Source organism: Trachemys scripta, chromosome 4 (genome assembly GCF_013100865.1).
Source record: "Trachemys scripta elegans isolate TJP31775 chromosome 4, CAS_Tse_1.0, whole genome shotgun sequence".
NCBI lineage: Eukaryota > Metazoa > Chordata > Testudines > Emydidae > Trachemys > Trachemys scripta.
Genome location: NC_048301.1, coordinates 80,327,904 through 80,343,843, shown reverse-complemented (window position 1 = coordinate 80,343,843; position 15,940 = coordinate 80,327,904). Strand labels below are relative to the sequence as shown.

At 42.0% G+C, this 15,940-nt stretch overlaps 1 protein-coding gene across 2 annotated transcripts in view; it reads left to right on the top strand.

The window, feature by feature from the left end:
- The window catches only part of PDHX (pyruvate dehydrogenase complex component X), a 107,012-nt gene that overhangs the window by 2,758 nt on the left and 88,314 nt on the right, over positions 1–15,940 (top strand). Inside the window, exons 1-2 of one of the 2 annotated variants that reach the window (XM_034769693.1) lie at positions 8,893–8,911; positions 11,929–12,012. In XM_034769693.1, coding sequence (XP_034625584.1) covers positions 11,952–12,012 — 61 coding nt within the window. In that variant the 5' untranslated portion in view covers positions 8,893–8,911; positions 11,929–11,951. Of the gene's footprint in view, positions 1–8,892; positions 8,912–11,928; positions 12,013–15,940 lie in introns of those variants that run through there. The other variant, XM_034769692.1, reaches the window with a different exon arrangement.

Here is a 15,940-nt window from a genome sequence, read left to right as displayed (position 1 = left end):
GGGGGGGGGGGGGGGGGGTGGTGGTGGCAATGCATGTTTCTGTTGAGGTTTGAACCTTTTTTCCGACATCTCTCATTTTCTGGGGTGTATGTCTAAATTCTGTAGTAAAATAAAAAAAATTCATTTCAAACCACATAAAAGGATTTTCTTAAATAAGAGCTCAGATTAATATATAGTTTTCAAATTGCATTTTAAAATAGCTGACAAGTCTTTCTACCTTTGTCTTGCTTCACTTGCCACAGCCTGTGTTTTACACTTACAACAGCACCTTTCATCAAAGGAACTCAAAACTCTGTCGTTTATGGAACTCAATTTTATATTAAATCTCGTATTCTCCTGTGATAAGGATAAGTAGGAGTATTCCTGTTTTACAGCTTTGTTGGGACACTGGAGCAATGAAGCATAAAGGAAACAAAGTAATTTGCCTGGTGTCCCATACCAAGTTATTAGTAGAACAAAAGCAGGGCCATGACTCCCATTCCCTTGCTCTTATTGTTCTAAAATCAACTCATGTATTTGCCACCAGTGAGTGGATTACTTTTTAATACAGTGAAAATTACTAGAACGAGAAGGAGTATTTACTTCTCTTCTGGACTCTTCTCTCAGAGTTCTCAGTCATTAATTTCTGCAGAATGCAAGTTTTTATTTTAAAAAAATAATTAGGTTTCTATCACTTATGGTTGCAAAGATAGTATTCCTGTCTACTTGATTCTACATGTGTACAGTTTTTTTGCTGCTGCTGTTGCAGCTTATAGCTTCTGAAGTAGGAGCAGAGAAAAATTGATAAGACTCTGGTATGTTTTGGTGAGGGTCAGTGGTAAAACTATCAAGAATCATGTCACTTTCACTCTGATACTTAGGAAAACTATGAGCCACCCTAGAGGCAGGTAAAGGAAGACCCAAAAATTGACTGAGGAAGAGGAGAATTCTATAGATAAGATGGAAGGAAGACTTTCAAATTAATGACACACCTACTAGCCAGAAAATGATGGGAAGGAACACCAAGGAGGGTCAAGAGGCAGTACTTTGATAGGCAAAATTCCTCCCCCTTCCCAGGAACTATGGATTTCTTACCAGGATGTTGTTTCTCAACCTCATTGGTAGTGTCCTTCTCTCACCTGGCATATCAGTCTCTGGTTAGTAGGTGTCTTGGATGTGTTTCAAGCCTGGGTGAGGTTTTTTTTAAACTTTTAAAAATACACCATGACCTATTAGTAATACTTTGTAAATGTGTTTTCTGTTAAGAATTTTTTTTTTCCAACTTTCATGTATACTTACAAAGAAGTGTGCTCCCATTGAGGACAGAGGAGATCCCAGAAGACTGGAGAAGGGCAGACATAGTACCTCTCTTTAAAAAGGGGAATTATAGGCCAGTCAGCCTAACTTTGATAGCTGGAAAGATACTGGAACAAATTATTAATCAATTTGTAAGCACCTAAAGGATAATAGGATTATATGCATTAGTCACATGGATTTATCAAGAATAAATCATGCCAAACCAACCTAATTTTCTTCTTTGCAGGCTTATTGGCCTGGTTAGTAGAGGAGAAGCAGTAGATGTGAGATATTTTGATTTTTAGTAAGGCTTTGGACATAGTCCCACATGACATTCTCATACGTGAACTAGGGAAATGTGGTCTAGATGAAATTACTAGAAGGTGAGTGTGACCCAATGCACCCTTGTATTCACACCCTATATACCACTGTAATAATCTTTGTACAAAATATGCCTTGTGAGATATCATTTGAAAAATATCTTGCTGGTCAATAATATGGTGAAATGTATGCAACAAGACTATATGTGAAGTTATAATTTTCCCCTATATGATGTTGATAGCACATGTTCAGACCCACATAGAGCTGCTTAACCACTCCTGCCTAGTGGGGGCTGTCTTAAAGGAATGTGCGTTTACCTCAATTTATATACAAGTAGTAAACGAGGTCCTTGAGACAGCGAGAGAGACAAGGCAAATCTGCACTTCAACATATACAAGGGAGGAGAAAGAGCAGGAGAGCACCTTCATGATCAGACTACACATCACCTTCTTTACTGTTTGAATAAACTTTGCTTTGAGGGGGTAATCCTTAGATGAATCCACTTCAAATGGGACTGGACTATAAAAGTGAGGGGTAAAAACACCCCAGGGATTCTTTCTCACTCACTTTCACCTAAAAAGACAAAGGAACCAGCCCTTTAGACTTTCAAGGCAGATTCTGACTGAAGAACTTGGTCAGCTATGTTGCTGGGAACATGTAAGAATTTTATCTTGAACCAAGTCTAGTTTAAGTTGAGTCTTACTACTAGGAAACATTTTATCTGTATTTCTCTTGTAACCATTTCTGATTTTAGTGCCTTGTACTTGTACTCACTTAAAACTTCTCTCTTTGTAGTATAATAAACTTTTTATTCTGTAGTTCGAACTAATCAGTGTTGTGTTTAAACTGAATTGTTTGGTAACTCCAGTTAAAGTAGCAAACTGTTGTACATTGACCTCTTACAGGTCTATGCATCCGAAGAAGTGAGGTTTTTACTCACGAAAGCTTATGCCCAAATAAATCTGTTAGTCTTTAAGGTGCCACCAGACTCTTTGTTGTTTTTACAGGTCTAATGGATGTCTAATATCTGAACTGCCCAGGAGAGGGCTGGGCAGTGCAAAACACACATTTTTGGGAGCAATCCAGGACTGGAAGTGTGTTGGGGTCACTCTGAAAGTAGTAAACAAGGCTGCTGGAAACCAGTGTGTGGCTGGTGTGCAGCTGAAAGGCTGCTAGTGTCAGAGTGGCTGGACCAGGACACGAGCTATATACAGACATGTATGGTGTGACCTGCATGCTGTTTGTGAGGGGCTCAAATTGGGAGCTACATCAGCAAGGCATTGTTAGGCACCTAAGGTTGCAGGGCAGGTGGTGACACAAACCCTCACTGGTCTGGATTGTGCCCCGGAATGTGAGAGTGGGTGCAAAATTGGTTGAAAGCCTGTACTCAGAGTAGTTATCAAAGGTTCTCTCTCAAAATTGGGGATGTATCTAGTGAGGTCCTGCTGGGGTTTCTCCTATGTCCAGTACTAATCAATATTTTCGTTAATGACTTGATAATGGAGTGGAGAGTATTCAGAAACACAATCTGTGAGCAGTTGCAGGCAGTTTGGAGGACAGGATTGGAATTCAAAACAACCTTGACAAATTGGAGAATTGGTCTGAAATCAACAAGATGAGATTCAGTAGGACAAGTGCAAAGCAAATTCAGTAAGACAAGTACATTTAGGAGGGAAGTATCAAATGCACAACTGCAAAATGGAAAATAACTAGCTAGGCAGTACAGTAAAACCTCAGACTTATGGACACCTTGGGAATGGAGGTTGTCTGTTCAGAGTTACAAAGTGCGGTTTGGGCTTCAGTTCCAGCAGCTGACATTCCAAGCCAGGTGTGACGGGTTGGATCACAGAAACCCCCTTGGGAGCTGCCACCAGATGTGCAAAGACTACCCCTGTTTCTGTTTTCCCTGCCAGCTCAGGACTCCAGCACCCTGTCTTGCTGAGCCAGACACTCCCGTCTGGCTCCAGACACAGACCCAGGGTCTGAATCACTTGTCCCAAAGCTGCAAGTTTACCTGAAAACAGCTCGCAGTAGTGTGCTTGTCTTTAGCACTCAGATGCCCAACTCCCAATGGGGTCTAAACCCAGATAAATCCGTTTTACCCTGCATAAAGTTTATGCAGGGCAAACTCATAAATTGTTCGCCCTCTATAACACTGATAGAGAGATATGCACAGTTGTTTGCTCCCCCAGGTATTAATACATACTCTGAGTGAATTACTAAATAGAAAGCGATTTTATTAAATACAGACAGTAGGATTTAAGTGGTTCCAAGTAGTAACAGACAGAACAAAGTAAGTCACAAACAAAATAAAATAAAATGCGCAAATCTATGCCTAATCAAACTGAATACAGATAATCTCACCCTCAGAGATGCTTCAGTAAGTTTTTCTCAGACTGGACACCTTCCAGGCCTGGGCACAATTCTTTCCCCTGGTGCAGCTCTTGTTGCAGCTCAGGTGATAGCTAGGGGATTCTTCATGATGGCTTCTCCCCCTCTCTGTTCTCTTCCCCCCTTTATATATCTTTTGCATAAGGCGGGAACTCTTTGTCTATCTGGGTTTCCACCCCCACCTCACTGGAAAAGCACCAGGTTAAAGATGGATTCCAGTTCAGGTGACATGATCACATGTCACTGCAAGACTTCATTACTCACTTGCCAGCACACACACATACAGGAAGACTCACAGGTAAATACAGCCATCTGCAGACAATGGGAGTCATCAAGATTCCAAACCATCATTAATGGTCTACACTTTACACAATTACAATAGGCCCTCAGAGTTACATTTTATATTTCTAGTTTTAGATACAAGAGTGATACATTTATACAAATCAGATGATCACACTCAGTAGATTATAAGCTTTGTAATGATACCTTACAAGAGACCTTTTGCATGAGGCATATCCCAGTTACTTACATTCACTTACTACCGTATTTTCTCTAAAACTATCTCAGTTACATTATATTGACTTATCAAGTTTTTATAAAACCATATAGACTGCACAATGTCACACCAGGTTCCAGCAGCAGTTGAACTCGGACTCCCTCCTCAGTGCGGGCAACTTTCTTGTAGATAGCTTCTTTCCCTGGGTCGGACTGCAACCTTAATCCCACTCCCCTGGCCGGAAGCGGGATAAGCAGCGTCGCCCCTCCTGGAAGGGCTGTGTGTGAAAACAGTGTCTCCTTCCAGCCAGAGATCCCAGCATTGCTCCTACTCTGGTGGCTGCCTTGGGCTGGCAGCCCCAGAGTCTTCATTCTTAGATGTAAGTGGCTGCCCCGCACATGGGGATGGGGTGGGGACAAGCAGCCCAGATGTGCCTACCTTTAAGATGCAATACAGGCACAGTACAATATTTGCTTTTTTTTTTTTTTTTTGGTTTCCGCTGCTGCCTTATTGGTTACTTGCAGTTTCACACAGTGTCTTGTTGACCGGTCAGTCTGTAACTCTGGTGTTCGTATCTTTGAGGTTCTACTGTAGTACTGCTGAAATGGATCTGGAGGTTATAGTATATCGGAAATTGAATATGAGTCAGCAGTGTGATGCAGTTGCAAGAGAGGCTAATATCATCCTGGAGTGTATAAACAGGAGAGTTGTATGTAAGATACGGGAGGTAAGTGTCTGCTGTCCCCTACACTGGTGAGGCTTCAGCTGGAATATTGTGTCCATTTCTGGATGTCACACTTTAAGAAAGATGTGGACAAATTAAGAGCGAATCCAGAGGAAAGCAACAAAAATGATTAAAAGGTTTAGTGAACCTGATTTAGGAGGAAAGTTTCAAAACAAATCAGGGCATTTTTAATCTTGAGAAAAGAAGACAGGGGGTCCTGATAAGTCTTCAAATATGGTAAGGGCTGTTATAAAGAGGACTGTGATCAATTGTTCTCCATGTCCACTGAACATAGGAGAAGAAGTAATGGGGTTAATCTGCAGCAAGGGCGATTTAGGTTAGATATTAGGAAACCCTTAATTCCCTTAATAGGGATAGTAAATCATTGGACTAGACTTCCAAGGGGAAGTTGTGGAATCCCCATAATTGGAGATTTTTAAGAACAGGTTAAACAAACACCTGTTGGGGAAGGTCTAGGTATTCTTGGTCCTGCTTCAGTGGAGGAGATTGGAGTAGATGACCTTTTTTGTGTGTGTGTGTGTGTAGGGTCCTGGTGGCGCTTACCGCGGTTCCCAGAAAGTGGCCGCCAGGTCCCTGCAGCCCCTAGGCACAGGGTGGCCAGGGAGGCTGCCCTTGCACCCTCAGGTGCTCCCCCGCAGCTCCCATTGGTTGCAGTTCCCAGCCAATGGAAGCTGATTAGCTGGCACTAGGGGCGGGGGCAGCATGCGGTGCCTCCCAGGCTGCAGCTATGCCTAGTGGCCGTAGGGATATGCTGGCCACTTCTGGGAGCTGCACGGAGCCAGGGCAGGCCCTTAGCCCCAGCCCAGACTGTGCTGCCAATCAGACTTTTAACAGCCCAGTCAGCCGTGCCAACTGGGGCCACCGGGGTCCCTTTTCGACCGGGCGTTCCGGTCGAAAGCTGGACGCCTGGCAACCCTATGCTCCGATAAACTATTGCTGCAGTTCCAAAGGGATGTTATGTGGGAAAGTAATAGTAAGAAAGTAATGTTTTTTCAGTTGTCTGTTAATGTGACTAGATAATAGGAAAGGAGGAGAGCCAGCACCTTTTGCTTGATCAAACATCTGCCTGCAGATAGTCAGCAAGTACTGGTTAGGGAGTCACTGGTATCCAACATCTATTTCTTCTTCTATGCCTTTACACTGCGTCACATATCACAGGCTCTTTAAAGTCAGACTAGAGCTTTAAATAATTGTGATGACTTTTTCTATTTAAAGATTTTCCTGTTATATCCATGGCAGTTGAAGACTTCTTAAAACAGGTTCTAGAGCAAAAGTGGACTAATTCAAATTGTACCCATTTTGTACCAATCTAAGAGAAGCACACTTTCCCATTGTAATCCGTAATTGCAGTATTAACATTTCTTGCTGTTAGCCTTGCTATAATGTTTCTTGAGGTACATATGCCATAGTATCTGTATTTTGTCTAACCTGCAGATGGTGCAAGTGTGTTATCTTTAGAGTGGTTTGAACAATGTTATTTTAATGAGCACTAGTATTAAGGGAATGAGCTGTGTCTGACCCTCATGGAATATAGAAGATGTGCAGGGGGGAGAGAGAGAGGAGCTGAAGTGAAATGTTACTGGGTAATTTATTCTGGCATTGATCCAGCCCTCTACTATAGATCTTTGGTTCACATAATGTGCTCCCATAAGCAGAAAGATTTGGTATGAAATTCCAGCAATGCCATATGTAGACTAGTCAAAGTAATGAAGCTTAGAAGATCTGCTTCATAATAGCAGCAAATTGGTTTGTACTACATTTATATTTGAAGAGGGAATGGGCATTCTAAAACTCTGTAGGGCTGAACATTAAATGCAATATAGGGCTAGAACCTTGATGAGGGAAGACACTGGTGCACTTTTTTTCACAGAGAGAGGAAAATAGTCCCCTAATGTTGTTTTTTATATCTCAGCTATTGCTGTGTTATGTTTGCACTGATATAGAAGCGTAATAAATTTTGTCTTTACAACTGACTGGGTAATGTTGTAGGAAGCTATGAAATAGTATTTCAGCTGAGGATGCTGAGGCACTTATATCTAGTTCACTGCAGCTTTTCTGTTTTGACAAAGCGCTTGCTGTACCCATTTCAAGGCAGGTGAAACAATTATAAGCAGTGAGCATAGAAGTTCTGACCAGTGCATTGGAAGATAAAGTGCAGTGCAAATCCACAGGATTTTTCAAATCCGTTAAATTAAATCTAATGTCTGGAAGGAACATAACCCCTAAAGTGGTCACCAAATATGGAATCGTTATGGCCTCAGTGAGGGTTTCAAGTTAGCAATTGGTTTGTGTTAAAAAACATTTTAAATTGATTCTCTTAAATACAATTGGTTGTAGATTTAGAAATGGCCCTAAATAAACAGTAGATGGCTATTAAAATATTGATGGCGGCAGCATGGTCTGGTGTACTGAGTATGGAACTGGAAGCCAAGAACTCATGAGGTCTAATTCCAGCTCCACTACCACCACAGTGAAGCTCTGTGCAAGTCACTGAAACGTGTCTGTTTCCCCACCTATAAAATAAGTATACTGCTTACCTCCCAGGAGTCTTGTGAGAATTAGCTAATTGTTGTACACATTGTTGAATCTGGAAAGTGCTACATAAATGCTAATCGTTATTAATACAAAGGCAGGATTATTGAGTATAGATTTGTTTTTGGTGAAGGGGAATTACTCCTCATAATCTTAATTGTTTGTAATGAACAACTGGGATTATTGCTTAAATTAAAGTAAGCCTGTATGATCTGGTCCAGAAGTGATTGTAGCAGCCTTAAGAAAATGACATCAAAAGTCTTTTGCTCTGCTCATACTGACTTTCCACTTTGACGGTAAAGTTGTAGGATGAGACCATGATGCCCAAGTTTCTACCAGCTGGCATTTACAAAGCTACTACAGGACAGGCCCAACAAAGAAAATAACAGAATGCCACTAGCTGCCACCTTCAGCCCCCAACTGAAACCTCTCCAGCACATCATTAAAGAACTACAACCTATCCTGAAAGATGATCCCTCACTCTCACACATCTTGGGAGACAGACCAGTCCTCGCTTACAGACAGCCTCCCAACCTTAAGCAAATACTCACCAGCAACCCCACACCATACAACAAAAACACTAACCCAGGAACCTATCCTTGCAACAAAGCCCGATGCCAGCTCTGGCCACATATCTATTCAAGTGACACCATCATAGGACCTAACCACGTCAGCCACACCATCGGGCTCGTTCACCTGCACATCTACCAATGTGATATATGCCATCATGTGCCAGCAATGCCCCTCTGCCATGTACATTGGCCAAACTGGACAGTCTCTACTCAAAAGAATAAATGAACACAAATCTGACATCAGGAATCATAACATTCAAAAACCAGTGGGAGAACACTTCAACCTCTCTAATCACTCAGTGACAGACTTGAAGGTGTCAGTTTTGCAACAAAAAATCTTTAAAAACAGACTCCAAAGAGAGACTGCTGAACTCGAATTAATATGCAAATTAGACACAATTAACTTAGGCCTAAACAGAGACTGGGGATGGTTGGGTCATTACACTAATTGAATTTTTTTCCCCCCCATGTTAAGTTCTCCTCACACCTTCTTATGGGTCATCTCGATTATCACTTCAAAGTTTTTTTTCTTCTGCTGCTACTGATAGCTCTTCTCAATTGATTGGCCTCTTACAATTGGTATGTGTACTTCCACCTTTTCATATTCTCTGTATGTATAAATATCTGCTGTGTGTTCCACTCTATGCATCTGAAGAAGTAGCCCACGAAAGCTTATGCTGAAATAAGTTTGTTAGTCTCTAAGGTGCCACAAGTACTCCTGTTCTTTTTGCGGATACAGACCAACACGGCTGCTACTTTGTAATAAGTCCTGACGCTATCCCACAGCTAATGAGCTGCTCAGGTCCCAGAGACCCCAAAGCAAAATTCTTAAACTAGGAGGTGGGGAATGTCTGTTTTGCTAGTGGGGCCCAAACCTGTAGGTGTGCTTTCAGCATGCCTTATACCTGTCAAACCCTGCAGTAGGAGGGCCAGACGCAGAGCATCTACACACAGGGAAATGGAAGGCAAGTGTGAGAATGGTGAGCAGGAGAGACAGAGAGAGAGATTGGGCTCTCTAAGCAGCTGACGTGGCTTAAGTACCTAGCTCTAGGAGAGGATTTGCAGCTAAGGATCCTGAGTGATGGGAGGCACTAATCTCCAGTCCATCAGCCGGGCTTGCTGTGTCAGTTGCTTAGACACCCAAGACCCTCTCCTTTCCTGGGCCTCCTGCTGCTGGCAAGCTTAGGTGGCTTCTTAGGATCCTTGTCTTAGGTGCTTAACTCTCCCTATGAATTGTGTGGGAAGCTTGGGTACCTATCTCAGGACTGAGGATTTCACTAGACAGCTGGCATCTAGGGGTTAGTTATTGGAATGCTGAGCAGAGCAACGCCTGTGTCCTTTGAGGATCTGGACCTCAGTGTCTCCATCTGTAATAAGAAGATAATACTTAAACCCACCTGTGCTTTGTGTTTCCAGATGAAAAATCTGGTAGAAGTGCAGTGGTGGTGGTGTTATACCAGGGTATAAGGAGTAGTTAGTGGGTTCAGGACCTGCCAGCTTCTCCCCTTCTCCCAACCAGCTTTTCATAAGGGTTGTCCTGCTCCTAGTGATGCTAGAAAGTGCCAGTGTAGCTTATGTCTTTCTTGGAAAAAACACTGTTTTGGTATGTGCATCTATGCTAGGCCTTATAATATAGTAGCTTTAAAAAAAATCACTAACTAACATCATTATGCCAGTATAAGCTTTAAGCGTAGACCAGGCTTAACATCTGGTATTTGTGAGCCACCATGGCTAGAAATGAATGCTATATATCACTGGAAAGCTAGAGATCTCTGATTTTCTGTGATGTGTGTCCACTTATTACTATTTGTATATAGGCCCACATTCGGCGTTTTAAATTGTTTGGATTTTAACATGAGTGATAGGCCTGAAGCATGTGACCAAAAAGAACAAACTCATGAGAAATGTGGTTTGTTTGTGTTAAACTCATAGCGACCTTGGAAATACCAGTGTTATCTTATTTAAAGTTTGGGCTAAGCTATAGAAATAAACAAAACATGGTTAAGTGGACACCAGATGCAGTATGTAACTGGTTAGAAATGCTTAGTCCAGTAGCTGGGGGAAAATGTGGCAAAGTGAAATATGGAGGAATTCTTGAAGAAAGCAGAGGGGAATCTAAACTGCTTCAGCTTACTTTAGCTAAGGTCCACTAACCATCAAAGACATTGCTTGTTTGTTATATAAAGCAGCAATGTTTTCTAGGGGTTCTTTGTCAGAGCTTTTCCTTGCCCTTCTGGAGCCACACCATGATGGGAAGGTATTTCCTGGCCCAGATCTGGTTGTGTGTATTTGGCCAATGCTTATACAGTAACTGTTGTTGTTACTAAGGTATAGAATACAGGTATATATGCTTATATTTGTATTTTGGATGTAGTCAGCACCAAGTGGCCTTTGGACTAATAAAGAAATGCTTGTGTGGAAACTGAGTTGTGGTAAACCTTAATAAAATTATTGAATGTTCATGACCTAAGCACTTTAAATCACAGTATTCTTATTATCATGTTTTATTCTCAGCCTTTCAGGTTTGATATACTAATTGAGGCCAGTGTCTCAAAACAGACTGTTAGAACTGGAACCAAGTCTGTGTATTTTATGAAAGTTTTCAAGTCTTATACAGTGATAATTTCTAATTCTGGGTGTCCATAATATGATAACATAGTGAAAATATTTGAGTAAAAAAAGCCATGGACCCATGCTGTGAGGTGCACTATTTCACATATTCTCAAGGATAAACAGGGTTTGGCAAACTAGTACAAATATTCTCAGGATCAGTAACTTTTGTAAGCACTAGTCCTGGACCAACAGTGATCAGAAAGAAAGATTATTAATCCCTGTGGATAATACAGCCACAAAACAGAATTTGATTGGGAATAGTCTCTGGATTCACTTTTACAAATGCTAAAATAATGAGTAATGCCAAAGTTAAATAATTTAAGTACCAGAACAAAGACAGGTCAGTTTCTATGACTGATTTGGAACAAGAGAGAACTAATTAAAGAATAGAAGGCAGGAGCAAATTTATTTATATTTCTGCACTGCGGACTTTCTGGGAGCATGAACCATGTATAACTTCAACTCAGTTTTACAATTCATGTGCTTTAGGGATGATGACCCCTTGGGTATGGCTCTACAGAGACTTTGGGGAATAAATGAACTCTATTTTCTTTCTGTGCAAGATCTTTATAGCCTGCAAGCATACTAAATCTTTGTTACAATATTTTCACTTTGCAGAAAAGGTCCACATTGTATCCGGAAAGGATGAAAAAAATAGATCTTGTTTTATCTCCGCTGTTGAATAAATAAGCATTCTTCCATAAGTACACTTGTAAAGAAATAATAACTTTCTCTTTCAGTAGTATATATACTATATATATATACTATAGCACAATAATGAACAAGTTAAGATTTGTAAGATGTATTAACATTAATGAATTACAGAACAAGGGTGGATATTTTTATTTATTTCCTTGGATTGTTTGCCCATTCACTCATTTTGCTTTTAACTCTCATTTCTTTCCTTTCTCAGAGATCTCAACTGTATTAACTGTGTGATAAGCAAAGGTTTTAGTGGTTAATTCCAGTGTCTTGTTTTCCAGGTATTCCTGCATTTAAAATACTCATGCCTGCACTGTCTCCTACAATGGAGGAAGGAAATATTGTGAAATGGTTAAAAAAGGAAGGTGAGAGACAATTATCTAAAATAACATATTTAGTGAGCTATGCTTTGGTTCTCCAACTCATTATGTAGACTATTTTGTAAGAGCAGGATCACTTACTGGGTGCCAACTCTCTACCGAATACCCCATCCACAAATTGCTGGTTCTCAAAAATGTTTCTTCCTGCTGTCTATCAAGGACAAGTTCCATGGACCACCGGTTCGCTAGTCACAGTCTGAAAACTACCTCTAAGCTACGCTGTTAACATATTTTGTATTTTTGCAAATACATTCTTGACTCTCAAATCAAGAAGCATCTTCGCGCTCTGCTTCTGAGAGCGTATGTGTTTTTAAAAAAATAGTAATGGACAAGTAATATTGTAGATTATGAATAATGTACACATGACTAGATTCTCATGAAATATCACAAATGATTTTTGGGATGATTCACCAATATCGAAATCCTAGATAACTTCAGAGGCGTTGTGAAATCAGATATTACATTCCCAAGTTCTTACAGCAATTTGAGTTTGACTGCGTTTTGCGAAAGAAACCTCTGTATGTGGTAATATTTCCTTATCAATGTAATGTGAAACTTTAGTTTGTACTAACTAAACTTTATTTGAATCTTTAAGGGTGGGTATATACCCCATCATTGGCACACTAGAATCATTAAGCTAAACACTTAGGCCTTGTTTACACTAGTTTTGTTGACACAAGTTACGCTGACATACAGCCACCACTGGGATTAAATTGCTGTTGCATGTCCACACTAGACTTCTTGTGTGGGAGGAGTGCATCCCCAATAGCAGCACAAGAGAAGGGCATTGTGGATAGTTATCCCACTATGCAAATGGCTGCAGGGTGCTTTGGGAAGGGTTTGCAGTGCCTTACGGGGCAGGTACAGCGTCACTTTCTCAATCCCATTGTTCCATGAGCATCCAACTAGATTGCTTGCTGCTTTTCAACTGCTCTGGTAACCTGCAGCCCAGCCATCTCTGGCAGGGGGAGGAGGACACCCCTACATCAGCCCCCACCTCTCTCCCTGGCTCTTCACAGCACAGCAGGAGGCCCCCACCTCTGTCCCAGCAACAGCCCGCCCTGCCTTCCTGCCACTGTGGTACTAGTGCCAGGGAGAGCAGGATTCAGTGTTAATCTTTTGATTCCTTGGTTCCCTCTGAGTTCTCCCACAGCCTTCTCTCCCCAAAGACCAAGGAAATCCATCCCTTTCCCTGTAGTTCTGGCAAGAATGTGTTTGTTGCTGAGAGCCGGCGAGTTCAGCTGGGCAGTAGTTATGTGAGCTCTGCATGCTGAGCAATTTCAAAATTTCCTGGGACTTTGAAAGGGGAGGGATGCATGCTTGTATAGCTGGATGCATGGCAGCAGAGTTCAAAACGGTGAACAGAGTGGTCACAGTGGGCATTGTAGGATACCTCCTGGAGGCCAGTTACGGCAACATAATGAATGCAGTCTCTACACTGACACCAAGGGCTTGTCTACACAACCAGGTTTTGTTGACAAAACTTATGTCGACACCTGAAAGTTGACAAAACAAATCGCCAAAGGGTATTCACACTTGCTCCCTCTGTCGACAGATCATGTCAACATTGGGGGCACCATCATCGACAGTGTGAGCAATGCACCATGTATCCCAGTGTGACCCAATGCACCCTTGTATTCACACCCTATACACCACTGTAATAATCTTTGTACGAAATATGCCTTGTGAGGTATCATTTGAAAAGTAATATCTTGCTGGTCAGTAATATCCTGGTGAAATGTATGCAACAACACTGTAGGTGAAGTTATAATTTCCCCCTGTATGATGTTGATAGCGCACATTCAAACCCACATAGAGCTGCTTAACCACACTTTGTTCCTAAAACAAGCAGCACACCGTTACTTCAGAGATCAAAACAATGAGCAGAGCAATCAGGGCAGGCATTGTGGGATACTGGCAGAAGCCAGTTCTGTGGACAAAATAATCAGCAGTGTCTACTCTAGCTCTGTCGTCAACGAAGGGAGGGGAAAAGACAAGTCTCTCGTAGAGGTGGAAGTTTTTTGTGACCAAAACTTGGCGTTTTTCATGACAAAAGTCCCATTGTAGTGTGCAGGGCTGACAGGGGGGGGGCGCGAAGCTGGTACAAATTACTGGGGCCCGGTGGTCCAGAAGGGGGCCCGGGGCCCGGCTTCCCCCCTCGTTGGCCCTGTTTAGCCGGTCTGCCCTTGCTGGGGGGGCCCAAAAAATTGTTTTCACCGGCGCCTGAACCCGCTCTTGGTGGCCCTGATAGTGTGTACGCTCTTGCTGTTTTGTCGCCAAAAGGCAGTTTTTGGTGACAGAACTTGTTAGTGTAGATGAGTCGATCTAACTTTGCCAGAACAAGCTTTACGCCTCTTGTCAAAATGGTTTTATTTTGCTGGCAAAGCAGAAGAGTTTTGTTGGTGGGAGGAGCATTGTAGTGTGAACATCTCCACTGGTTTGTCGACAAAAGCTGCCTTTTGCTGACACAACTGTGTAGTGTAGACAAAGCCTTAGTTGTCCTAATTATCATCTTGTGACCTTTCAAGCTATGGGCTTGATTTATTTATTCCTCCAGAAGTGCTAAATACTTGTAGCTTCTTTTGATTTCAGTTGCAGTAGTGGGTGCTTAGCACCTTTGAAAATCAGGCTTTATGGCTTTGGGGGGGGGGGGCAACGTGTTTGTGTTAGGTTTGGAGCTGTCTATGATTATGAATACTATGGTTCTGTGTGATTATTTCTAGGAGCTTCATCATGTGACTAAACTGGGTTAATTCACCAAAGAGACTGTTTACCTGCAGGTAGGCGGAAGAGAGCAATAGCCCAGATAATATTTATCAGCAAAAACTGAATGGACAGTGCTGGAGCCATTGGCTGTAATGTGCTGGATAGACATATTTCTCCCCGCCCCCCCGGGCTTGCTAAACTGTTTTTTCCAGGAATGACTCAACCTCTGGGGAGGGGGGGGGGAAATCAAAGGATTTAAAGAGACGGACACATTCTTGAGGAGGTCAGATGGTTAAGGGGGAGACTTAAGCAGATAGTGTTGGGGAGCAGACTGAAACCCAGACTATAGAGGGTTGGGAGAATGGGGGTAAAATAGGCCTGCCTAACCCTTAAATAAGGGCTTTTGTACACAGCAAGCTACCACATGGCAAGCCAGGTTATGAATCTTCAACTCACCAGCTTGCTGACCAGTAATGGTCTATATGGACGTTGCTAGAGTTCAGTGAAAGTCCCGGAGTGTTTCTTGGCATATTACACTTTGAAGTAGTAGTACACCAAGATGCCTTCTGGGGCTTTCACTGCACTGCAACAGCTGCATAGGATGTTGCTGTGTGGCAAGCTGGTGAGCTATAGATTCATACCCAGGCTTGCTGAACAGTAACTTGCTGTGTAGATAAGCCTAAGATAGTTATGTGTATAAACTGGTTTATTGCTTTCAGAATTCTTTCTCTTGTTATGCTGTGTTCCTGCTGTTAGGATTAAACAATACTTTGTTTCAAGAAAGCTGTTTGGTTCATTGTATTTACTGCTGGTCACAGCTCCCAAAAGGAAGAACTGCAGATACCGAGTCCTGCAGGACCCATTAAGCGTAATTAGAGGTGGTACACACAGGGCTGTAGCCCAGGGCCCCAGTTCTAAGAGTGGGAGAGTCACATGTTTCACCCCAAACCTCAAGGCCTAAACCTGGTTGGCCTGTACTCAAAAACAGACCAGAGCAGTGTCAAAGGTGCAGCTAGCCCTGAACTGATATAAAGTTACAAGCTATTTGGTATGAATTCTTATGTTTCTTCCTACTAGTAAATTATGAAAGACAAGGAACTGTTATGGTGGGTATTCAGGGCTGACATTTTAATAATTAAATGACAGTCTATTCTTAAAGCTAATGGAAACTGAACAAATTTAAGTTGCCTAGATGTATCTCTAAATC